Below are 26,432 nucleotides of genomic sequence, written 5' to 3' on the forward strand. Positions count from 1 at the left end.
GATGTGTAGCAGTATTTCCTGTTTACAGATATAAGCAGAGACCTTCATTCTACAAATTGCTTTTGTTTGTTGCTAACGCATTTGTGTATTTACAGGAGAACGTTGAAGGAGGTGACTGCAGTCGTTGCAAGGCAGGCTTCTTCAATTTGCAACAGGATAATCCAAAAGGTTGTGAAGAATGTTTCTGTTCAGGAGTTTCAAACAGATGCCAAAGTTCCTACTGGACCTATGGCAATGTAAGCAATCCCCATTCCCTTCCTGACCCATAGATCTTTCCCTGCCTGAACCACGGGTCGTTGGGTCTTTGCTGTGATCATTTAACAACAACTTTTAAAAGTTTTTGTCTAGTTATGAATTTTGGCTTAAAGTTATCACAAGGCTATGAGATTTTCTTCCTATTCTGTTTCTTCACTCAAAGGGTCAAAGTTGCATTTGTAATAGTGTGAAGACTGGATCCATTTACAATATACAGACCCTAACTTTTCGATGTTAAAATTAGTATATGAAACAAAAATGGGATTAATGATGATGTTTCAATTCCAAAATACATGACTTAAGAAACATTGGATGGGGATGTTAAGAATTTAATTTTTCACACACTGTGGTTTTTGTATGCAAGTTAAGAAATGAACTCTTCTTGAGGCAGATTCTTAGTACCACAGTTAAAATATCATTTGGGACATCTTCATCCTTTATATGATTGGGTTCAAGTCTAGTTCTATTCCTAATTTCAGCTTCCTGCTAACATATACCCTAGGAAGCAGTAGCTGATACCTCAAGTGTCTGGGTCCCTATTACCCACGTAAGAGATCTGGATTGACTTCTAGTGCTTAGCTTCATATTTGTCAACTCCCCACTGTTAGAATCATTGGGGAGTTAACTGGAAGATAAAAACAAAATCACTTTCTTTTTCTGTCTCTCTATTCTCTCCCTTTTGTCCCTCCCTATTCTTCTCCTTCTCTCACTCTCTCCACTCTCCTCTCTCACCTTTCCTGCTCCCTTCCTCTCCCATTCTGCCTCTTTCTCCCTCTCTTTGACATCCAAGGAAACAGGGAAAATAAATAAGTGAGCTAGCCCCAACCCCCAAATTATCTACCTATATCATACACATGTATGTCCGGGTTTTCAACCACAATTTGTTGCTAACTTGGCTCTCATGAATAATTGCTATTGAATGGCTACTGCTATCCTTCTTAAGTCATTGGAAAATTGTTATTACTCAAACTGTTGATTTTCTTTTTCTACAATGAATACCTTCATGGTGGGCACTGCCTCTCAGTGCAGACAGGATTTTTGTTTGCTTATAGAAAAGGTATGTGAAGGAAGAGAGACATTTAGAAAATTACAGATAGCCTAAAGAGCTGAATGTAAGACTGTCAAATACTGAAAAGCAGGTTGGAGAGAGAGTAATATAGAGAGTAAGAAACTATAGCTCAGGTGCTTGAGTAGGGTGAGAAGTGAATTATATTCTCTTTGGAAAGTCATTAAGGGACTTCAAAGAGAGAAATTATGTAATCAAAGCCATGTTCTATGAAGACTGCTGTTTTCCGAAACTACAATGTATTAAAGAATCTGAACACAGCTGTCAAGTATTTTACTATGTCTATACAGCTTTCCAGTCATGTTTTAAATAATAAGATATCAGTTGAGCCTTTATCACTGTGTGTATTATATAAAAACTGCTGCTGTTGGAGTGGACCACAGAAAGGTCAACAGCAAATAGACATCTATCCTTAATTTTCTCATTTTATTTGTAAAATTCCAGCCAACACTCTATCCTGCTCCACAGTGAGGAGAATTTCTTAGCTAGCCAAGGAATAGAAAGGGCAGTCATACCTTGATCTATGGAAGCCACATCCACTGAATCATGCATAACTGTTTTTACAAAGACCAAGAATGATACTATAAACAGAAGGGACCTACGTGGTGTATGTGGCCGATAACTTGTTATCTAGATTCTATTTCTCTGTTGACTAAAGAAGTCCCCGTGACTTTGGAGTGTTAGAACAAGAAGAATCAAATACTATGTATATGAATAGGTTTTTAAAATCACTGCATGCTGTCTCTACTTTTTGCTTCCTGATGTACACTGTTCCAAATATATCACCTAGGTTTAGTAGGTTACCAGTGGCTGGAAGCCAGAAATGTTAGTGACCAAGATATTGTTCTTACTTGGTAGGATACTTTATTATTTGATGGTATTTAAAACACGGGATGCTTTAAATTTGAAAAATGTCCATGTGCTTGACTTTGGAACATAAAGATGAAAATGCAAATCATTACAGCATGCTTATCCCTTTAAAAAATAACTTTATTGAATGTGCAATCTAGGTTTTGGGGCTCTATAGGAAGTGATATATGCAGTATTTTCATAGTAACATGTTAGTGGAGTCAAATGTCTAAGCTCCACAGATGAAATTTTAAGAATAGGAAAGGAGGAAATGTTGAATTGAAAGCTTTCTGGTTCTTGCTTTTATTTATTTTCTTCAAAAAGTTTTTTAAAATGTGTATCATGATTAAACTGTGTATGGATTTCAAAGCATTTTATAGACAAAGTTTTAAAATGCTGTCTTCTGTGAATTTTTAAAAAAAATTTATTTATTTTTATTGTAAAGTGAGATATATACATAGGAGGAGAGACAGAGAGGAAGATCTTCCATCTGATGATTCACTCCCCAAGTAATCACAATGGCCGGAGCTGTGCCAATCCGTAGCCAGGAGCCTCTTCCGGGTCTCCCACATGGGTGCAGGGTCCCAAGGCTTTGAGCTGTCCTTGACTGCTTTCCCAGGGAACAAGCAGAGAGCTGAATGGGAAGTGGGGCTGCTGGGATTAGATCCAGTGTCTATATGGGATCCTGGCACATTCAAAGAGAGGACTTTAGCCACTAGGCAACCGTTCCGGGTCCTTCTGTGAAATTTTTGAGACTTTTCTGTACATATGTTAACATATTTTGTAATAATTTCCACCAATAACAAGAAATTACTAGTGGAGCAAAAAAAAATAGGAAATTTAAAGCCTTATGCCAGTGCAATAACTCTACTGGCTAATCCTCCTGCTACTTCTCATATGGACACCCATTTGTGTCCCAGCAGTTCCACTTTTTACTCCAGCTCTCTGAGTGGGGCCTGGGAAATCAGCAGAGAATAGCCCAGTTTCTTGGGATGCTGCACTCATGTGGGTAGCTTGGAAGGGTCTCCTGGCTCCTGGCTTTGGATTGGGTCAGCTCCTGCCACTGTGGCCATTTGGGGAGTGAACAGTGGATGGAACATCTTTCTCCCCATCAGTCCTCTCTCTACCTGGGTTTTGTATGCCAGCTCAGCTTTTGGGAATAGTTTTCTGCTAGCATAAACACTGGGAAGCAATGGTATTGGCTCTGATAGTTGAGTCCCCGCCACACATAGGACCTCTGCTCCCAGATTTGTGTCCTTTGCTCCCAGATTTGTGTTCTCTGCTCCCAGATTTGGCCTTTCCAAACATAGGTTATTGAGAGCATTAAGAGCATTAAACCACTGAACCGCTTTGGGGGAGATCTCCTTCTGTCTTTCTTGCTCTGACTTTCTCAGATTTTTAGGAATAAATTGCCAAAGATAGATACTATAAGAAATATGAAAGGAACTGATGGAGTTTTTTCTTTTTGACTTAATGTTAATTGTGTCTTTCTCTAAGATACAAGACATGAGTGGCTGGTATCTGACTGACATCTCTGACCGCATTCGAGTTGCTCCTCAGCGAGACAATTTGGATTCTCCAGAGATCAGCATCAGTAACACACAGGTCCGGCAAAGCCTACCCAACAGCTACTACTGGAGTGCACCAGCTGCATACCTGGGGAACAAAGTAAGTGCATCCTTCTCACGACTCTGCTTCAATGGACAGGTAATGAGCAGGGGTTTTGTTCAGTATTTCACTAAAGAAAGATGATGTCAAACACCGAGCATTGTGCCAGAACTGCCAAGTTATACCAACTTGGTCCTTTCTCCCATGTTGTGTGTGCTGGCTATCGATGGATTACTGTCTCTTGGCATCCCTCGTACACAACTTTGTCCACAGACAGCTGGATTTCTGTGCAGGCTTTTTGAATGGAGAAGTTAATTAAGATGCTAGGATATTTTTATCAAATGAATTATAGATTTTGGAAGAAGCCATGTTGTATATTCTAGAGATAGCTCCTGTGTAGAGTTGCCTATGGAGTGCTATTTAGTGACATCTGTGTCTATTACATTTAAAACTGATATTCAAGAGCACTGCTTGTCCTGGTATGAATGTTCATTGGGAAAAATTATTACATGACAAATTTAATGCTTGTCATGAGACCATGTAAACAACATATGTCCTATAGACAGAGAATTATCTTGAAAGTGACAGATGGAAAATGTATGTCTTAAATCACACTTATAGATGTGCAAACATATACAGATACGCAAATGTAGCCTTGCAGTTACAGGCATTCTTATCCCCCTCTTCTGTGTGAGTGCTTACCTAGGTAATGTGCTTTGTGTTTGCTGTTTCATTTTATTTTGCCTAAGAATTGGTTGCAAACTAAATTTCATACGAGTACTTGCTTTTCCTATGAAGTTCAACTGACTGTATGGCACCAAAAGTTCTGATGCTTAAACCAGATTCTCAAGAATGCAGTGGTATTTTTAAGGAGTAAGCATAAGTATATTTATAATTTGTAATTCTCTGTATGTCTGAGTATTAGAATAGAAAAAATCAGTACCTTACATGCTACTCTATGAATGGGAAACAGTGGTTTTAGCCAGTTGATAAATTGTAACTCATGGACAATTTCCTAGTTTTAACAGGCTTCTAAGTGCTATTACAAAAAAGAGTGTAAATTAATAAAACAAGTTTTCAGTGAACTTATATTTTTAAAGAGACAGCGTATGTTCCATGAAATTCAATAGCTGTAATAAAAATCTAATTAAACTTTTATTTGCAAGGCCTTTCATGACAAGTCATTTTATCCTGTTCTATTTAGGAACCTCCTGTATTCCCAACAAACGTAAAATAACAGAGAAGACTTTAATTTCTATTGCTTAAATTTGCCAAAACCTAAATGAGCATAATTTTTTAATTGCTATGAAGAACTCCAAGAAGAGCTTTGGCTCTAAATTGAATATGACCCAGAATTCTTATAATTTTATGATAACATTTATAGAAATAACCACATTTTCCATCATTTCTTCTTTGGTCATATGCTGTTTCTTTTTGTTGGCTGAAAATCAAATTGACAGAAGGAAAGCAAGTCAATGGGTTGCTAAATATTATCCCAGAAAAGGATTTGGACATCCTGCTCATTGCTGTTGGCTCCCAAAGATAACTCCCCTTATCTTGGCTTATAACCTGGCTTCTAATGTTTCTTATTACCACCCATGATGAAAATTCCCCTACAGATCATTTTCACACAGAACTATGTGTTTGTCTGTGTTCCAGTTTCTACTCAGTGAACAAAATAATGGTAACAGGGTGTGTAAATTGTCTGAATAAGGAAGACGTTTTTAAATGTAATGTGGAAACCCTTGGTGGTTTACTGTCAGGCATCTCAGTATGAATGAAACAATTTGCCTTAATAACTGAACCGTATAAATTTTTGATACTACAATAATACTGCAAGCTCTCAAAAATTACCACAGTACATCTTAACTGTCATGTCCCATCACGTAAATTATAGTCATGATAACATGCTTAGCTTGGTTGATTTAATATCTTCCTAAGGAAATGGAAAATTGTAGAGCCTTGTTTATAAATTCAATAAAGCCACTCTTCTAAATAGTTGAGGCTAAATTTTTTACCAGTAATTGCTGTTCAATTCAAAGTTATTGCCAGAATCTGACAAAAATAGTACATCAAGACACTAGTGCATCTGCTTAAATAGAATTTCAGTTACATCCATGACTAGTAGGCTGTGGGTACATAATCCCTCCTCTGGTTTTTGAGTGTTAATTCCCTAGTTTAAAAAATATTTATGACATGTTATTAGCTTTCTCTAAATGTTTATGAAACAAATTTTTAAACATTTACCAAGGCAACTTGCAAGGGAAAGAATCTGCTGTACATATTCTCTTGTAGTGGAAACACCCTTGTTCCCTTGTTCCTTTCTTAGGAATCTAACTCCCAATAATAAAAATTCATTCACATGGCACACTTTGCAGACATAAAAGTCTTCTCTATTATAATAAAATTTAGGAACACAAGTCCATTTGGCAAAGAAGTATAATCTCTCTTTTATTCTTCAGGATGAAAGAAGTGATTAAATAAGTGATCACAGTATTTTGAGTATGAGACCAGCAAATATTATGCTATCCATTGAAAAAAAAAATTCTTAATCTCAGCTGTGAATTAATTCCTCATTAGCATTTGTGAATTCTTTGTTATGTGAGAATGAACATTTGGCACAAATAGCAAGTTCAATTGACAATTTTTCCATCTCATTGTAAACAAAGGGAATTACATCAGGTAAGCACAGTGCTATCCTAGGAGGTGTTTATTTCTTAAATATTTGGTAAGTGTTAAGGGTTGGTTTTAGGGTATTTGGTTAAGCATGAAACAGGTAAAAGTAGCAAGTTATGGAAGACAAAGAATATACTGATTTGCTCCAAACTGCTCAGAAACATTTTGGGAACTTCAGATCTGGGACAATGTACTACTTTTATAAACCTGGTGCTACTGGAACATTGAAATAACCATTTACTTAAAGTTACCCTGGTGGTCTGAAATAGTTAGTATAGCTTCCAAAAGCAATTTCACTGCATATATAGAGTTCTCAGAGAATCTGGCATAGCCTGTTTCCGCTTCTGGCATTACCACTGGTTTGAAATTATGTCTCCCAAATGTTATTAAATTAATGTTATGTGATTTGTCTTTTACAAAACATTTTCTATTTTCTGCAACATTATGGCATCTTTCTGTTTCTAGCACAGAGAAGTTTTTAAATTGCTCCTGTCCTTGCCAGGAAGGCCAGTAATGTAGTTTAAGAGGCACACAAGCAGGAGCATCGGCGACACAAAAGCAGCTGGCTTCTGAAGGGAAACCATTGGTTGGATTAGCTGGATTTTCAGCTCTGCTTCACTGATCCCAGATTAAAGCTGTGGTTTAGAAAGAGATGGGCAGTTGGGGTTTATAGGGCAGGGTAGTTCTTATCACTAAGAGAAATTCAGCAAATAGTTTGATATTAATGATGTGGGTTGAATGCAAGCCAAACTCAAAAACTTGATTTGATTTGATTAGCTTTGTCAGAAATGACTGGAATTAGAATTTTGTGTAAATTGAATTATGATCTCTTTTTTTTTTTCTTAATTAAAATTTGCTACCAAGATGTTAGCCTTTCCTTTCAGTGGTATAATTTTTATTTCCTAATTTTTTGTTCCACTTTTCCCAAAATTACTTAAAAGTGATGTTCAAATTACTTTTCCTCATTTAAGAAATATTAATTAGAAATATCATAGTGCATATGAAGAGTACATGGCCATTAAGGTGAATAGGATGATTTAATGTGATTTCCTTTCTATTCTATGGACCATAAAGAATGATTTTGTAAAGCAGTAGAGTAAAAAATAAGTAATGCCTGGAATAGACCCATTGAATTATTAAGAGCAAACAAAGAGAAAAAAAATCCTCAAAAACGCGTGTTTTGCCTATGGTTATTATAGAGACCTACTGTAGAAAATTAGCCCCTGAGGAAGATTCAAGACCAAACAGAAACCTTATGGTGTTACAAAGCCTAGATATAATAATACTTTCATATTTTTCCAAATTGATATAGCAGTGATTCTAATGTTATGAAATTATCATATGATAAGATAAAATATTTGTGTTCATTCTTCTATTTACAGTGTAGAGTATTGAAATACAATAGGAAAAAGGTTAGTTTTTACACCTAATCCAGTAAGTAAATGTTAGAGGAGGGAATGTTCAGCTTAACAGCTTGGTAGTAAAAATCAAAATGTTTACTGAACAATAACTTTGCAGTGGCTCCGTTTGTGGTCAGCTTGACAATGCAACTCATGCAAAATAGGGCTCCCTTGATAGGACATGGCCCGTTACAACAAAAAGAGTGAAGACAGCACAGATTCTGAATAAAAGCCATGTCACTTAACACAACCTGCTGATGAGTTTCCATTTTTATCTATGTGAAAGCATGTGACAAATATTGTAAATTAAAAAAAAAAAAAGGTATCTGGGAAGAACTAAAATCCAGATGTGTCTAGCTGTTTTAAGATCAGCCTTTTTGGGCCCAGCGCGGTGGCACAGTGGTTAAGGTCCTCACCTTGCACGCCCGGGATCCCATATGGGCGCCGGTTCTATCCCGGGCAGCCCTGCTTCCCTTCCAGCTCCCTGCCTGTGGCCTGGGAAAGCAGTCGAGGACGGCCCAAAGCTTTGGGACCCTGCACGCGCGTGGGAGACCCAGAAGAGGCTCCTGGCTTCGGATCGGCATAGCATGGGCCGTTGGGCTCACTTGGGGAGTGAATCATCGGACGGAAGATCTTCCTCTCTGTCTCTCCTCTCTGTATATCCGCCTTTCCAATGAAAAAAATAATAAAAATAACTCTTTAAAAAAATTATTAAAAAAAGGATTAGCCTTTTTTCAGTATGTTTGTTAGTTTGAGACTTTTAACTTTGGAATAGAAATGCACAAAAATTTACCCAGAAGAAAGCATACGAAAGGAAAAAATAAAATGAGCTTATATAAATGTCAATAAGTGAAATAGAAAGCAAGTATCAGGAGAGAGGATGGAAATCCAGATAGTTGTTTTGAAAAGGATGCCAAAGAGCTCACTGAGTTAATGAAGCTAAAAGTGTAAAGACTTTCAAATTACCTTTGACATGTAAAAATGACCAATTTGAAAATTACAATAATAAACAAATGTGGGGTATTATAAAATTCCATACTGCACAAATCTGAGTAATATTTATAAAAATAAATTTCTCAAAAATGCAAATCATTACCAACGGAATAGAAGAGAAACCTGAAAATTCAAATAAACATTAAAGTAACAGAATAAGTAATCCAAAGAATTCTTCCCGGAAAGACGTAACAAAGTCTGTCTTATTCAAGTGAATTCAATTAATACTCACACTGTAATTTTTTTTATAATCTCTTATATAAAAGTGTATCAGTGAATAGAAAAGGTGTTCATGGGCCTGAAACCTTGCTTTTATACAACTTGCAAAAGTTACCAAAAAGGAAGCCCCTGCCCAAGGCAGTCACAAAAACAGATGCTAATGTCGTAAACAGAAAATTAAAAATTCGAATCCACCACTTTATGAAGGTGTTTTAATTACATTGACTAAGGTGATTTTATCGTAGGGGTTGGTGTTAGTTTAATATTGACAAATTACTTTAAATAAGTAACTATAATTATTTATTAAAAGGTAGAAAAAATTCAGTTATAGAGATGCAGGGAAAACATGTATAGTTATTAACCATTCATGATATTTGAAATTTTTCAAACTGTATTTGGAAAGCCCTTTTCATGAGGAGTATCTACATAAAAACCAAGAATTTTATCTCATTTAATATAAAGTATTAAAATATTTCTTTAAAACCACAAACAAGAACCATTTTTCATATTGTCCTTCCTATTCAACTTTTTAATGGAATAGACAGGGCATTTAGATAAGAAGTAAAAGATACAGGAATTGAAAAGCAAGTCATAAAACAGTCATAGCTGGATGATTCCATTGTCTGTAGACTCGGTTGATTCTGTAGATAAATTTATTAATAAGTTATTCAGGAAGAGAATTATATTGGATTATTAATGTTTTAAAGTCATTCCTATTTTTTTCCATCAGAAACAATGAGTGTTAAAAATACTTTAAAAATCTGATTATAATAGGAAATGTATTAAAAATACCCTGGGTTAAATATGAGTGGCGAAGCAGAGTAGGAAGAGTAATCAGAATAATCTCAGGGGAAGCTGAGGATGGTGGCTTTAATCAAATCTCCTCTTATATAAAGATTCACGCCGTTTTAAAAGTCATAATGATCAACAAGAAGGTCCGTTGGTATGAAAATAAACAAACCCATGGAACTGACACACACAAACACCTACAGGCATCCCAAGGCACGTATGGACACTTGGTTTCCAGACAAAATAGGAATTGCAGATAATTGACATCAGGATATGTTAAATGTTTCTGACACCACTAGCTATCTCAACTGGAGAAAATGAACAGTTTCTGCATCCTTACTTTTTAAAATTTTTTTAAAAATATTTATTTATTTTTTTTACAAAGTCAGATATACAGAGAGGAGGAGAGATAGAGAGGAAGATCTTCCATCCGATGATTCACTCCCCAAGTGAGCCGCAACGGCTGGTGCTGTGCCGATCTGGAGCCAAGAGCCAGGAACTTCCTCCAAGTCTCCCACGTGGGTGCAGGGTCCCAAGGCTTTGGGCCATCCTTGCTTTCCCAGGCCACAAGCAGGGAGCTGGATGGGAAGTGGAGCTGCTGGATTAGACCCGGCTCCCATATGGGATCCTGGCACATTCAAGGCAAGGACTTTAGCCACTAGGCCACGCCGCCGGGCCCTGCATCCCTACTTTTGTGACACATAAAAGTAAAGGCCAATGGAAATGGGGACCAAAATTTCAAAAACCATAGTAAAATTTCTGTGTGAAGATATTTGAGTTCTCTTTCTAAAGATGACTAAATTAAAACGATCTTGATTTACCTCTCTACTGTAAATAAGAAATGCTGAGGGGTGAGGGGACGTGAAACAACTGTTTCTAGCATTAGACCTCAGGTAACAAAGAGGGGTTGGTGTTATGCAGTTACCACCTGCAATATCAGCATTCCCTAAACATTGGTTTGTTTCCCAGCTGCTCTACGTCTGACCTGGCTCCCTGATAAACAGCCTGGGAAAACCAGCAGAGAGTATCCCAAAGGCTTGGACCCATGCTACCCACATGGGGGGACTATAAGAAGCTCTTTGCTCCTAGTTTCTCACTTAGGCCCTGCTCAGCCTCTGCTGTTGCACCGCATTGGGGGAGTGAACTAGCTGATGAATGATCTCTCTCTCTCTCTCTCTCTTTCTCTCTCTCTCTCTCTCTTCCTCTCCCTTTCTCTGTCCTTAGTAGTAACAGCTGTTCTATTGTCTCAGGTATTTTGTGCATTGTTGCATTTGTATGTTACAGTGTGTCAGTAAAGATCTTTGATAACATTTGTCCCCAGCCTGACAACAGCATATGACTAAGGTAAGGAAAAAATGTCATTCTAAATGAAAGTGGACAAACATGGAGAGTTAATTTTAGCGGATAAGCTGATTTCAGCAATTTTAACTTAAATGGCAGGTCTTGTCAAAATGAAAAATAATCAAGTCATAAAATTGAAAAATAACTACAGTATTTTTTATTTATTTTGAGGGACTAAATGGAACTAGAATGGACTGCTGCATGTCTTCCCTAGCATGCAATATGAGAACCCTGCATTACCACTGCTTCACTAGAGATCCAACAAGTTAAGGGGTTGGGAATTTCTGTCCAAACTAAGGAGAGGAGTCTAGGTTATAACTGTCATCCAAGTTCTAGTGGTTAAGTTACTCAGTCTACCCTCATTTACTGTGACAGCCTGAAGAAACTGAGACAAATGTCAAACTAAGAACATAAGTAATTATATTCTTGCTGCAATGTATGGGATAGTATAACATATATAAATTAATACAAGTTGATAAAAGGCCAAGAATTCAATAGCAGCAACAAACGAGCAACAGAGGAGAGAACAGTCCCAGAGGACAAAGTGCAAATGACCTTTAAACGTGCGGTAGTTTTCAACCTCGATTGTTTTGTGATAACATGCTGGGGAATGCCTTCATGTCATATAGGAAAGACAACAGTGGGTCACACGGTGTCTATTGCAGGCTTTCCAAGGGGACATGGGGACTCTCTCATTGATAGTGGCGGTATGTGTTCATGAAATCCAAGGACACCAATTTAAAATTCTACACTAAAATTATAGTGACACATATTCTTATAGACTTCCTGCTTGAGAATTTATCCTAGAAGTATATGCAAATGTATGAAATAGATATACACAGAATTATTTTTTCTAAAAGTGTTATGATAACCATAAAATGCTACAACTTAGGACCTGAATAAATGAATTTTTGCATATCCATACAAACACCATAAAACCAGGAATAGTTTGAAGAATTTCTTTGTATACTAATGTAGAATTATCAAATGTGCAGTTTTAAGAAATTAAATCTAGAAGTGAATAGCATATAATTTTGGCTACCATTTCTCTTTTAAAGTGGCATTTGAAATGAAGTGAGTTTGTCTCAAAGGCTTTTCTCCTGCCCTCCTAAAATATAGAATCTTGTCAAGTGTGTAGAATAAGATGTATTAACTAGATAGCCTTACTTTTTCTTCTTAAATTAACATGTTACACTTTCATCCATATTTTGGACATTGTTATAAAATCCTCTGCTTTGAAATGATTACTTAATAAGTAGTATGCACCCCCATCCTATCAGCTAAGAATCGGGTGTCATGTTTAATTAGTTTCAAGGGCTGGGATAGCATGCTTGTCTTTCCAGATGTAGTCAGGAAATCTGGTATTTTTCAGCAGAACCAGTTGAGCAAGCACAAAGTTTACATTTGCATTCCGGAAAGCTTCCCTACCCACTCAAGAATAGCAGTTGAATGAAAGCAGGTGTTCTCCTGCCTTACTTTTCTAAAACTCTTCTTCAATTGCCTGGGCCAGAGATTCCAAGCAGTTAAAATTCAACATTTGCTGTGTTGAAGAAGGAGCTATGTGATAGGACCCCTAATCTGAAAGGTCATGAATTATTAAACAGGTGGTTTGCTGGGTGATTGAAAATTACCTGCAAAAGAGTGCCTATCTCCTCGAGACACATCGAAAACGAACGGAATTGAGCCAATTAGAGCGACTGTCTCTTCAGTGAGTTGTGACCTATCAAAGGTAATAGCTTATTATGATGATAAATGAACCCATCTCTCCAAGTGAAGGCTGAGTACACACTTGAGCAGTCCCCTTGAATCATGAGGCCATTACCTCTCAGCTTCAGATCGACAGCGGTGACAGCCGCGGGAACAGGGAGCATGCATGACTAGGCACAGATGATTGTTTCATTCGGATGAATATATTTACAGCTGTTGCCGCAGGAACGGATCCTCCTTTGCGCACTATGTGGCCATACCTGAAATGTTTACTGTGTGACGTTTCCTTCATTAGGAAGCAAACCGGCAATTCTGTCTGAAGAATCTGGAGATAATTGCACGTAGGGGCTCTTGGTTTTTTTTTTTTTTTTCGTTATTTTGACTCTTGTTTACAGGTTAAAATTCCTCATTTTTATTGGGTTTGTGACTGAGTAAAATTTCAGATTAAGAGTATCTAGATATTTAAGGTGCTTACAGTATACACACAAATGTGTTTGTAAAATAGTATTTCATTTCTAGTTAAATCTCACCATTTTTATTTGATGTGGTTTCTAGGAGCCACCCTAAAAGTTTTTGTTTGTTTGTTTGTTTGTTTGTTTTTTGCTATATAGGGTTTTGTGACAACCAATCATTTTCAAATAGTTTAAAACATCCTTGTAAATACTTCAGGCTTTTTTTTTAATTTTAGGAAAGTGTAAAAATTTCCTCTGGATTATTAGTGAGTGATAATTTCTGTGTGCTATGAGAGTGTGAGAGTGATAGTTTTTTTTTTTAATGGGTGGAAATGATTGCTTTAAAAATTGTTGTTGAGGGAGACAGTGAGCAAGCTAGCTCTCATTTTCCGGTTCACTTCTGAAATGCCCACAGCAGCTGAGGTTGGAATACATCACAATGAGGAACCAAAAACTCAGCCCAGGTTTCTGAAGTGTTCGGCGAGGTCCTATTTTTTGAGCCATCTGTTCGTTTCCATGTAACCTTACGTTTCCATTAGTATACTGTGCGTGTTTAGAGAGAGCTCAAGTCAGGAGCCACAACTTGGAACTGAGTATACGTAGTCTGATGTATTAACTACCAAGCAAAATGATTAATACCAAAAAGGTTATGTAATAAAAAAGGCTTTTAATTCATATAAAATATCAGATGTCATCAGCCAACTTCCCAAAAACGTGCCTCAACAAACCTATTGGTTAAAGGTAACTAAACTGATGCAGTTGTTACAGCAGGGGTAACTACCACCATGACACAGAGCTAACTTCCTATAAAGTTAAGGGAGAAAAACATTGATGGGTTTGAGGGAAAGATGGAATAGCTCCAAGGCTGATCTTCCATGACCAGGAGCTAATAGGACAAATGACAGTTTAATGTTTTTTTTTTTTCACAAAGGGTCTCAATTCAAGCATTGAACAGCATATGCTCTTCTATAAGTAATAAAGTTCAAGTGGTCCCTCGTAAGAACAAGTGTACTTGGAACTTCACAGTTTGATTTGGGTGTTGGAAACTGATATTGTTTTCAGTCTTAACTCAAGAAGTTGTATTGACTGTAGTTCTTACAATAATTATGATTATATTATAGCCTAGTGGTTAAAGTTCTTACCTTGCATGTGCCAGGATCCCAAACTGGTGCCACTTGGTTTCCTTGCTGCTCCACTTCCCTTCCAGCTCCCTGCTTGTCACCTGGGAAAGCAGTAGAGGATGGCCCAAATCTTGGGAGCCTGTACTGTATTGGGAGAGCCAGAAGAAACTCCTGACTCCTGGCCTTGTATTGGCTTAGCTCTGGCTGTGGAAGCCTGTCGGGGAGTAAACCAGTGGATGAAAGATCTTTCTTCTCTAAATCTGACTCATCATTAAAAGTGAATACATCTTTAAAAAAGAACTAAAAATGTTTCATTTTTCCTTCAAAGTATAGAGAAATCTAATCATCATAATACCTAATATTCTGATCTTAATAAAAAATTCTTTTGAAACTTTACACTGGAAAGAATAAACTGTATGTATGACATGCCTAACAGGTATTTAGAGGACTAAGGGTAGAATAACTGTGTGAAGCAAGAAATAATTTATGTTATGCTCATGAACTTGGACCTGATGAACGATATTAGGCTAGGGAAAATGTTAACTATGCTGGGAATGAAATCCACCACAGCTTGGTCCCAGAAGCCTCAGCTGGGTTGAGGTTGGACCATTTGTCGCTGGCTAATATAGTACAATATCATTAGTGAGTTGAAACCAGACTGGGTAAAGGATTTCAGCAAAACTGTTTAAATAGATTCCTTTTAAAATGTAATTATAGCAATAACAGTCTCTGAAATACTGCATCCAGCCAACTGTGTCAGGGTCATGCAGAGACTGTTAAAAACAGATGTTTCGGATTCCTTATCCAAGATTTACTCAGTGAATTTGGGTAAGTACGTTTTTCGCAGCCTCTCCAACTGACCTGTCATATATAACTTTTAAAGACCTCACCTTTTAAAAGCCTCTAATGACTAATTTTCTATACACATTTCTTGAATCTGATCGTTTCTAAGGCATAAACAAAACAAAATACAACTTACGCATCATGTTTAATCTGAATTAAGAATTCAATATAGGCAATAGTATAGCCTATATAAGGGAACCTTAAAATGATATCTCCTTAAGTTACTAAAAACTTTGCAAATCCACATATACTTTCAATTGCATTACAAGCAGAAACATGCCCCCCACACACATACACAAAACATACGCATTAACATAGAAGAGACTATTAGAATGCAGCTGCTTTATTTAATAGGAAGTCTGAAGTGCACTGTCATTAATGTTAGTAGTTAAGAATTAAAAGTTGACAGGATCTGAATATTTCATGATGGTTGGAGAAAGTTTTAGATTTTAGGATAGTTTCTAACTTCTCCGGAATATGTTTCTAACAGCTTCAGTGTTTGAACTCTACTGCCTACTAACCGAAAGTAACTACATACAGGCAAGGCACCTATATTCTTCATTGGTGAATTTGGGAAGGAGTTTTAATGTCTGAACAGCACAATCTGTTTTACTGGCAAACTCTTATTGGAAAATCTAAAAATCAAGAAAAAAAATGCTTCAACTGGATGGCAACAGCCAGTGCTGCTTACAATGGGAGACAGGAATGGTGCTGGTTACCGTGGAGACAAGATTGGTTAGATTCACACAGGGGCTTGGACTGGAGTTATTACAGAAACCACTAAAGCAGGTTCTACCTATTATGGCTTAATAGATCATGAGCCCCATCTGTATTAAGTCCCCATATCCTTATCTGGGGTCCTCCCATAAGAAACCTAGGTTTTAGAAAAGAAATTGTGAAAACAAATTAATTATGTAAATTAGAAGTTCTCTTGCAAATTGCAAATGATATGATTCTGACCCCAGATCGAATCATGCACACTCAATTGCCTGCGAACAAAGAAATCATGACTTTGCAAATGTGGTAAAGAAAACGACATGAGTTATTGTCCATATCCAGATGTTCTGATATGCAAGCCCGGCCAGGAAACTAGGGAGTGTCCAAGCAAAGTGACTGAGATGAACAGTGGGTTTCCAGGTCTCATAGTTTCTTATCATTGAACTTACTTCTGCCACTAGCCTCTGCTGTTTAAAATTTTATTCACATACCTGATAGAATAACTAGGAAGCTCAAATTTGACTATCTCTTTTCTTGTGTAAAATCATACTGCCATAAAAATAAAGTGAAAGCTTTGAAATTGTTCTAGAACTAGTGCTCAGGCAGGTGTTCTCTAAATTGCTCATAAATAGTTGGAGGTTTCTGACAGGATTCCCTCCTGTTTGAATTTCACTTGTAGCATTTTCATGATTTGCTGCTCTTGATCCTTCAAAATGTGGTTTGAGTGCTAATTTGTGTAGTAAACTGTTTGCCGCATCTCCCAGCTGTAGTTGAGACCGTTCTTCTCTGTTCTCTTTGACTGAGATCCTCCACTGCCCAGCAGGTAGAAATACTCCTTTGACTCTCATTAAACAGTGAGGTCCTGGAGGCTGCAGTCTGTTCACCTGTATGCCTCATGGACCCACCAGATTGCATTAGACAGCACAGGCGTTCAGTAACTCCTCACTGAATGAATATTCTATACAAAGTCATTATTGTATGTGATTTAGCAAATAAACAGAAAGGTAGAATTCTCTTTTAAAGAAATGAAACCTTTTGAATATGTACTCACTTGGGGTTTTTTATTTTTTTCAGAAGGGAATATACATTCCCTGGAATCATTTAAGGAAGGCCAAGACTTCAAAACCAAGGAAAATGCCGGCATAGTCTGCATAGTTTGCTAAATAGCTTCTTGCCCTTAAATTTTATGAGCCCAAGCAGCATAGTTTTTATAAAATCATGTTCTTTGTGAATCAGGAAGAAGTTAAGATGTTTTGTATATTGATTTTTGAAAGAGCAAATTTCCAACCTGGGGAAAACTTAGGTGGTACTCCACTCAATGGTTTTTATAACATGTTCTGAGTGGTCTTCCCATGCTAGGGCAGGAGGCAAGAAAGGCTTCCTTTCCCTCTAAAAGCAGGGAGTATTTATCTGCTATGCATGTGGACAGAACATGGAATGAAATGTGCAGACTGAAACCTGGAGAGCATAAATTCCTTGGACAAAGTTACGCAGCCTCTCCGTACCCCAGCAAGATGTGATTAGATTTATGGTTTCCTTTCCACTGCACATCTCTTTTAACTTTTCTATGCAATACAGAAATAAAAGCATGGGCCATTTACATATGGCCAATGTCGCTTAAATTTGTGACGCCGACTTAGAGTTCATGTCAGCTGATTGAAGAATTTGGTTAACTGAGATTAATTTACTTTCACTTAGGAAGCAGCTGCCTTTCAAGATAGTAAAATAAACAGATACAATAATATTTGGTCAGCTGTGGCTTTTAATTTAAATGTTTGAATTAGTGCTGTTTAGTCTACTGGATTCCAGAATATTCTCCTCAAGGGAAGTATCCACATTTTTAAAGCTTTTCAAATGTTTATTAGATCCCAAGTCTGGCTGTGTTTCTACTGCCCTATATCCCTCTTCACAGTCAGGTCTTTGCGGTGGCTGCATATATTTTAAGTTGATATCTAAGATTTGTAACCTGAATATTTGAGAAGTGACAGATATGGGGTAGGACAGTTTATTCTTTGTCTCTACATTTTTGTCTTTTGTTGGATGCCAACCTGCCATCCAGGAGTTAAAATCATATAACATATAGGCTTTCCACAATGGCTTCTGTCACTTGAAAATAGGCATGTCAGATTCTTCTATGTCTTTTCATAGCTTGAAAAGATATTGTTTAAAATATGTAATACTAAAAAATATTTAGTATTTAATAGTAAAACTATCTATATAATATTCTGTTGTCAGAATATACTGTAGTTTACTAATCCATGAGGTCATTCAGTGGTGAATGGATAATTATAGCAATATAAACAGGACTGCTATACACATTCTTGTGCTGTTTTTTTGGGCAGATTTCTCCATATTGATATAAATACAAAGAAGTGTGGTTCCTGCATGGTACGGGACAATTAACTTTGTAGGAACATGCCCAGCTGCCTTTCATTTACTGAGCCTTTTTTCATTCTCAGCACTGGGTGAGAGTTTCCCTGCTCCAAATCCTCACCAGCGTTTACCATGATCCGTGTTTTAGACTTTAATCACGCTGACTGCTGTGTAACGACATCTTGATTTGAATTGCATTGTACTTTCCCTATGGCATATACTAGTAAATAATGTTCATATGTTTATTTTTTCTGCATATAATCTTGAATGAAAAATACTCTCATCTGCAGGTTCACCCCCACTCATGGCCACAGCTGTTGTGGTAGCCCAGAACTCCAAAGGGTCTATCACATGTATGACTGGGGCTCATCTTCTGCTGCTTTCCATGACATATTACAAAGGGCAGGATCAGGAATGGGACACTTAAGCTTGAGCTGCATCTGAATTATATTATGCTCACATTGCAGGCTATTATTTCAGCTACTGTGTCACTGAACCAGCCATTTTTTTCAGTCTTTTGACCATGTCTTGTGAGGATTATTTATTGTCATAATGAAATTGCTGCAATTTTTCTATTTATGGATTTGAAATTCATTATTGTATACAAAGTTATCACAAACCAAATCATTTAGATTTTCTCATAGTTTAACATTTAATTGTATTTTTTTATAGCTTTGACTTAAAAAAATTTATTTTCATTGGAAAGACAGATTTACACAGAGAAAGATCGTTTTTTAAGATTTATTTATTTTTATTGGAAAGGCAGATATAGAGAGAGGAGGAGAGAGAGGAAGATCTTCCGTCTGATGGTTCACTCCCCAAGTGAGGGCAATGGTTACAGCTGAGCCAATCTGAAGCCAGGAGCCAGGAGCTCCTCTGGGTCTCCCACGCAGTGTAAGGGTCCCAAGACTTTGGGCTGTCCTTGACTGCTTTCCCAGACCACAAGCAAGGAGCTGGATGGGAAGCCTGGCTTCTGAGATTAGAACTGGCGCCCATATGCAATCCAGGTATGTTCAAGGCAAGGACTTTAGCTGCTAGGCCATGCCGCTGGGCCAGAGAAAGGTCTTTCATCTGTTGATTCACTTCCCAAGTGGTCACAACGGAAGAAACTTAGCCCATCCAAGCCAGCAGCCCCAAGCCTCTTCTGGGTCTCCCCTATGGGTTTAGGGTTCCAATCCTTGACTGCTTTACCAGACCACAAACAGGGAGCAGGATGGGAAGCAGGGCACTGGGTGATGCCTATATGGAATCCTGGGCATTCAATGTGAGGACTTTAGCTGCTAGGTTATGTGCTGGGCCCTAGGTTTGGCTTTAAATTCATATATTTTGAGGTCTATGATCCTTTTTGTTTAGAACACATGTTCTGCATCCTGATTTACTTATGTTTATCCATCAATGTCCCGTTTTTTCACCACTATTTTGAAGAGACTTTCTTTCTTTATTTTTAAATTAATTTACCTTTGCTTCTTTGTCAAACATTACATGACTGTTTAGTGGATCTATTTTAGGGAGCTCTGTTCTTTTATCAATTTGGCCTTTTTTTTTTTTTTGTACTAGTCGTTAGCTTATTGGTTACTATAGGTTTATAGCATGTCTGTCTTTATGCTGAACTGTGTCAGGCTGCCAACTCTTCAGTATGTTTCAGTATTCTGTTCACAATTCTTGGCCTTTACCTGTCCATGACAACTTGGGAATCAGTGAGTTAATATTCACAGAATAACGTGCAAGGATTTTGATAAGGATTAATAATTGGACCTATACATCAAGTTGTGTTGAACTGACATCAATCTCAAGTATTCCCATCCATGGACATAGAATATTTCTCTATTTAGTATTTCTTTGATTTTTTTATTGGGGTTTTATAGTTTTCCACATATAGGTCTCGTATATATCTTGCTGGATTATATTTAAGCATTTGGGGTAATGCTGATATAACTGGTATTGTGTGTTTCATTGAAAATTTAAATTACCATTATACTATATTAGAAAGCACTTGTGTCTGAACTATTTCTTGACAGCTGCAAAAAAGTGACTTGGAAACTGATATTCTCCAAGCTCTAGCTAATAGAAGCATCTTAAAAATCTCATCTTTCTTCTAAGAATGATAGACTTTACTTCTGAAGTTTATGAATGAAGTATGCCTTTAAAATCCTTATATAAGACTTAAGACCTAAGTGACTGAATAAGGTAAGGTGTCAAGTGGTTATTCAAAATCAGAATTTTTGATTTTCCATGAATCCTTGATGCTTTACACAGAATTATGTTGGACTCAGACCTAATCCAGGACCAAATCTTCTTTTAAAATATTTGCTGGAGTGACAAAAGGGAATTGATCTTCTAACTACTGGTTCACTTCCCAAATACCTGAAATATCCAGGTGGAGACCAGGCCATGCAAGGAACTTCATTTAGTTTTACCACACAAGTAGCAGAAATCCCAGTGTTACACAGCCACTTTCTGCTCCCCAATTAAATTAGCAAGATCTGAGTCAAAAATACAGAGTAGAATCCAATCAGGTATTCTGATATGGAATGCAGGTATTCGAAGCAATGGCTTTACCTGCTATACCAGTTCTTGCCCACACTAAAGCCACTCTCTTCTGTTTCAAGTGCACTGATCTTTCAACTGGAACTAATGAGGCTACTGCATATCATAACACGTATTTTAAATACTGCAATAGAGCACTGGTTCATCTCAGGCCAAATATATTTCCCCAGGTTGTGGAATAGCAGTTAGCTCATATCAAATCAACTTTATTTTACTTCTTAGAAACTAACATTTATTAGCCATGATACCTTAAATTCCTTCCATTTGTACCCTATGTTAGTTCAACTAGAAACTAGAGATTTTAAATGCCATTTTAAAGGCATCCCAGGAGGACTTAGTCTAATAATACATAAAATATTTGATACATAGTAAAAGCTGAATGACTATTAGTTTCCTTGCTTCTACCATATTTCCAGAAAAAAAATTTCTTGATTCAGTACCTAGAAGTATATGATAAGTTCCAGTAAAATAAATAAATCTGTGGAAAGGGGATACTTTTCACATTTTTTTCTGTGTCATCATTTAAAAATATGTATAGAAATGAAAGCAGTGACTATATGCAGAATACCTATGGATTTTAAATGAACAGGGACAATAAGGGTTGATTATGTCTACTCTGCAACTTGTCTCAATACATGATGAAAATAATGAATAAGAAGGAAAATTGTCATTTTCAAATGGTGATGATAAAGCAACTAGGAATCGCTACCCCTGATTATATAATTCTAATAACTTACAGCCACATATCTATACAAGGAACACCATTGTAGCGATGGAAACTGTATCTTTTATGGTTTATGCAAAACATTCTCCTTTGTTCTTATTTCAGTCTTAAGGTAGAAGAACATCCCTAAGGGTGAATCATCCCTTTCCTATGCTTAGGCTACCCCGAGCATATTCTGGAACATTGTAAAAATACTAAGTAATCTCTGTAATTAAATTGATATTCTTTGGAATGAGACTGGAGACACATGGTTATCTCAACAGCCTAGAGCTAGTTTTTCAGTAAGTAGACTTTTACTATCAGAATATGTAATGGATCATGCTATGTTACAAGTGGATTTTAATTGATTAAAATAAAAAAAAGCCACTTTTTTTCTGGAATAATGTGATAGTCTCCGTGACAACTAAAGTATTTATCATAATAAATGTTTGTCAATAATTAGGTAAGGCAATATGAGATCTATTTTTATTCTTATTCTATTCACTAATACAGGGAATATTAACCTAAAGTGGCACTACTATTTTTTTTATGCTATAAAAGTTTGCTGCAAAATTAGAAAATACTTTTAAATATTGGAGAATACTTGCAACAATCTCTAATCATCAGAAGGACTTAGTATAAATATGTGTTAAAGCCTTTGTTTTGAGAATTAGATTTTGGAGCAAGAAGGCAAGCTGCATAATGATGTTCTTATAGCACAAGTAAATAGTGGAGTGTTCTGAATACCAATGAGTGTTTTTAGAATCTTTTTCTTATTGATTACATTGTCTCATAGGCTCTGGGATTCCCCCACCCCTCCCCAGTGTTTTTAGAATCTTAAACCTCCAAGCTATTTCTTTTCATATGCAAGTCCCAACTCTTGGTTTCCATGATCAGTCTGTGCCTATTACATTTATAATTATGTTAATTGTGTAGATGACCGTGAATACCAAGTCATCTAGCAAGTGTTTGAATTCTTTCTGAGGATTACCTTCTCTGCTTGTGTTGAGTTGAGTTCTCCTTTTAAATAAGAGGAAGGAGCGCTAACAGTCTCCCCCCGAATTAGACCTCCAGAGGGTTGCACATTAGTCCTTCCATCGTCCTTTCTCCTGCAGGCGTGCCCATGGTGCCTTCCAGAGATACCATCTGTTAACAAATTGAAAGTAAATTCAAATATTCCTTCTATCAAAACACTTTGTTGATACTAAAACAAAATGTCTTTCCTTGAAATAGGATTGCGAGATCAAGTTGTGGATCTTACAAATATTTTTATAGAGGAAGACATAGAAATTTTAAATAAACATATCAGTTTTTGAGAAGTTCCAAGATGTTTTCTTTTCTGGACCAGATGTCCCGGGCAATGGTAACTTTGCACTTACGGGCTTGGCACAGTCCAGCCTCCTTGACTGCAGAGTTTATTCTGAAGTTTGGATTCAAATTCATCCTGTATAAGTTTGCAAAATGTTCCTCAGAGTTTCCTAAGAAAATATAAATATGGCACAGTAGGCAACACTTTATATTTTATTGAAATCCTTGTGATCCAGAATTGATGAAGTGTCCTTCTGATTAGCTTGTTATTGATCCAGAACAGAGAAGGTAGTAGTCACTACCAGCCCAGCCGGACCCATCACAAAGTGAACATCTCTTCCTTCAGACTACCAAAATTAATATTTACCAAACATGGAAACACAGGGTTGTATTACCATAAGGTTCAGGGCATATTGAAACTGTGGAAACTCTGAGTAACTAATCAAAATTTAAAGCCCTAACATGAAAAAGTGCAAGCTTTTCATAAAGATTATATCCTCAAACTCATTATTTCAACTGACATTGAGTGAAGATAATGTAATTAACTCATTGTATCAATATAGAATGCCCATATGTTAACGTTAAAATAACATTTAATTTAAAATGTATTTTTATTGTTCATTTGGGCAATTGTTTCTCCTCTAGACTTAACATTTCTTGATGAAAGTAAAATATTTCATTCATCCTGTGAGGGTTTTGCACTGTGTGTTACCTTCAGCACAATAGTTAGTCAACAGATTTCTCAGTATTCAAAACACTCTTAATATCAAAAAATTGATATGCACTAAAATATTTATATAAATTAAAAAGCATTTCCAAAAATTAGGCAAGATATCTTTAGTTGATAAGATTCTAAAGGAACATTGTATATTAAGTATAAATGATATCTACACTATAAAATAGTTTTAGGCTACATGTTAAACTTTCAGCAGTTTATTAAATCCTAAAAGAAATTTTGTTTTTTTCTGAAAACTGATTGCAGTAAAGATAAACTAATCATTAGAAATTTGTCATCCAGTCATAGATTAAATAGTAGAATTTTGATGTTCTAATTATGTAAAATATTTTACTGGAGGAAATGTGAAATTTCTCTGTCAAAATATCTTAGTTTTTTTTGTTTTCTGTGCTTCGTTTTGAACGAGATAATATGAGAAGATAGTATTTTTATTTGTATGTATCTCAATTTGGATATTTTTTCATATTCTAAATCTATCAAACTATTGGGTAGCAGGTATCATTTTTATTAGATTTGTTATTGAATTGTAAACCATTTATATATAAGACTTCCACCTAAGATATACGTTGAGTGTTATGTTAACAGAAGTACATGTGGCTAGAATTTTTCAATTTTTAGCCCTTCAAAAATTTGCTCATTTCTAAATTTTTAGTCATTCAGGTTAAAATACCATATAATGCTCTGTAATATATATGTCAAAAATATATGAGCAAAAAAAGGACAGCTGTCTCCAAGAGCCAAGGAAGTATGCTTGAGATCCAAAGGAGCATGTGGAGTGAAACATTAGGCCTTCTGTATTATTATTTAATCTAAAAAGTAAGCCAGTAAAGGATTTTCCATTGTCTGCATGCAGGTGTAATCTCTTGCTTAAGATGATATAAAGGAAAATGTATCATCTCCAAGGAAAGCAGTTTACAGTAATACACTACCTAGATCCTTAACTTCAGCAAATGTTATGTATCTTGTTTTCTGTTAACTGTTGTTACTGACATTCTTGTTTAAAGGAAGCCTGCCCAAAGACTTACACAGGTTAATGCAGTGAACAAACACAAGAACACTTAAATGATTATTACCCTTGTTAATAAAAGTTTTTCCTCAGTAACGAAATGAAATTAATGACCACATTGAACTGATGGAAAAATGGGTCACTGAGTGAGAAATTAACTGTCTAGCAAAACAGTCTTTATTTCCCGAAAGTATTTTGAAAGCATTTATTCAGAAGGTTTCTGTAATTACGTGATTTTGTGGCACACATTAATACTCTTCTAATCATGCGTTAATACTCTTTTCTGAACATGGATTTTCTAAATTTAATTATGCAACTATATTTAACATCTTCTGAACAATTTCAGTGAGTTTTCAAACATTTTGTTAAATATGTTAAAATACCACAAATCCTAAACACTTTTCATATTAAAAACAATAAAAATCATTAAATGTGCTAGCCAAATTTCCACAGAAGGCTTGAAGATATCATAATTTAGTATGACCAGCTATCAGTCAATTTTTGTAGTAGGACCTATGTAGTTTTTGTGTGGTATCTCTTTTCTCCTCTGACAAATCATGAACAGTCATGAACATCAAAAACATACCTTCAATGACCACTATTTAGCAATATCTCGGAGTACTAAATCAAGATTTTTAAAAGCAGAAATACATATTTGATCACACTGCCATTTTAAGTTTTTTTTAAAGATTTTAAAATTTATTTTTATTGGAAATGCATATATACAGAGAGGAGGAGAGACAGAGGAATGCAACAGCTGGAGCTGAGCCAATCTGAAGCCAGGAACCAGGATCCAGGAGCTTCTTCCAGATCTCCCATGTGGGTACAGGGTCCCAAAGCTTTGGGCTGTCCTTGACTGCTTTCCCAGGCCACAGGCAGGGAGCTGGATGGGAAGGGAGCTGCTGGGATTAGAACCGGTGCCCATATGGGATCCCGGGGCGTTCAAGGCGAGGAATTTAGCCACTAGGCCATGCCGCCGGGCCCAATTTTTAACTCTTAATAAACATTAATATCAAGGAACTTGTACATAATGATTGTATGTAGAGTATGTATATGTGTGAGTGTGAACATTCAAGGAACTAAGTTTAGGAAAAGTAATTTTAAGAGTAATATTTGGGGGTTTGAGCCATGGCTCAATAAACTAATCCTGCACCTGGAGGTGCCAGCATCTCATACGGACATCTGTTCTACTCCCAGGTGCTGCACTTCCCATTCAGCTCCCTGCTTGTGGCCTGAGAAAGAAACAGAGAATGGAATAATATCTGTCTTTCAAACAAAATAAAGCTTTAAAAAAGAGTAATTTTTGCTTGACTTATTTATGTATCCACTCATACATATATAAATCATATATGAACATATATGTGATTTCATCATATATGATTTGATTAATTGTTCAAAAAGACTGATTTTCCAGGAACTTTCCAGTTTCTGTTACAATGAATAGAACAGATGCTGACTTTATGGAGCTTATATTATACTTAGAAGAAATTCAGATAAGGAGTAAAACGTAGTGATTGCAGTCGTGATAAATACTTAGGGGAAAGAGAAAGGCAAAAATGGGAAGAATGATGATGGATACGCATAGATACAGTTTTACCAAGAACATTTGATCCCGAGAATTGAAAGCAACACAGGAACAAACAATGGGGATATTGAGGGCACAAGGATTCATAGGGTAAGAGGAAAGCAAGTGTGAAAACTTCAGGATGGGATGAGCCTGCCA

At 36.4% G+C, this 26,432-nt stretch overlaps 1 protein-coding gene across 1 annotated transcript in view; it reads left to right on the forward strand.

Moving 5' to 3' along the window:
* The window catches only part of LAMA2 (laminin subunit alpha 2), a 421,382-nt gene that overhangs the window by 116,692 nt on the left and 278,258 nt on the right, over window positions 1-26,432 (forward strand). Inside the window, exons 11-12 of the mRNA XM_040965651.1 lie at window positions 96-236; window positions 3,668-3,838. Of these exons, the coding sequence (XP_040821585.1) occupies window positions 96-236; window positions 3,668-3,838 (312 nt within the window). The remainder of the gene's footprint in view (window positions 1-95; window positions 237-3,667; window positions 3,839-26,432) is intronic.

The sequence above is a fragment of the Ochotona curzoniae genome, unplaced genomic scaffold (genome assembly GCF_017591425.1).
Source record: "Ochotona curzoniae isolate NIBS_2020 unplaced genomic scaffold, NIBS_Ocur_1.0 scaffold_3890, whole genome shotgun sequence".
In the NCBI taxonomy this organism is placed as follows: Eukaryota; Metazoa; Chordata; class Mammalia; order Lagomorpha; family Ochotonidae; genus Ochotona; species Ochotona curzoniae.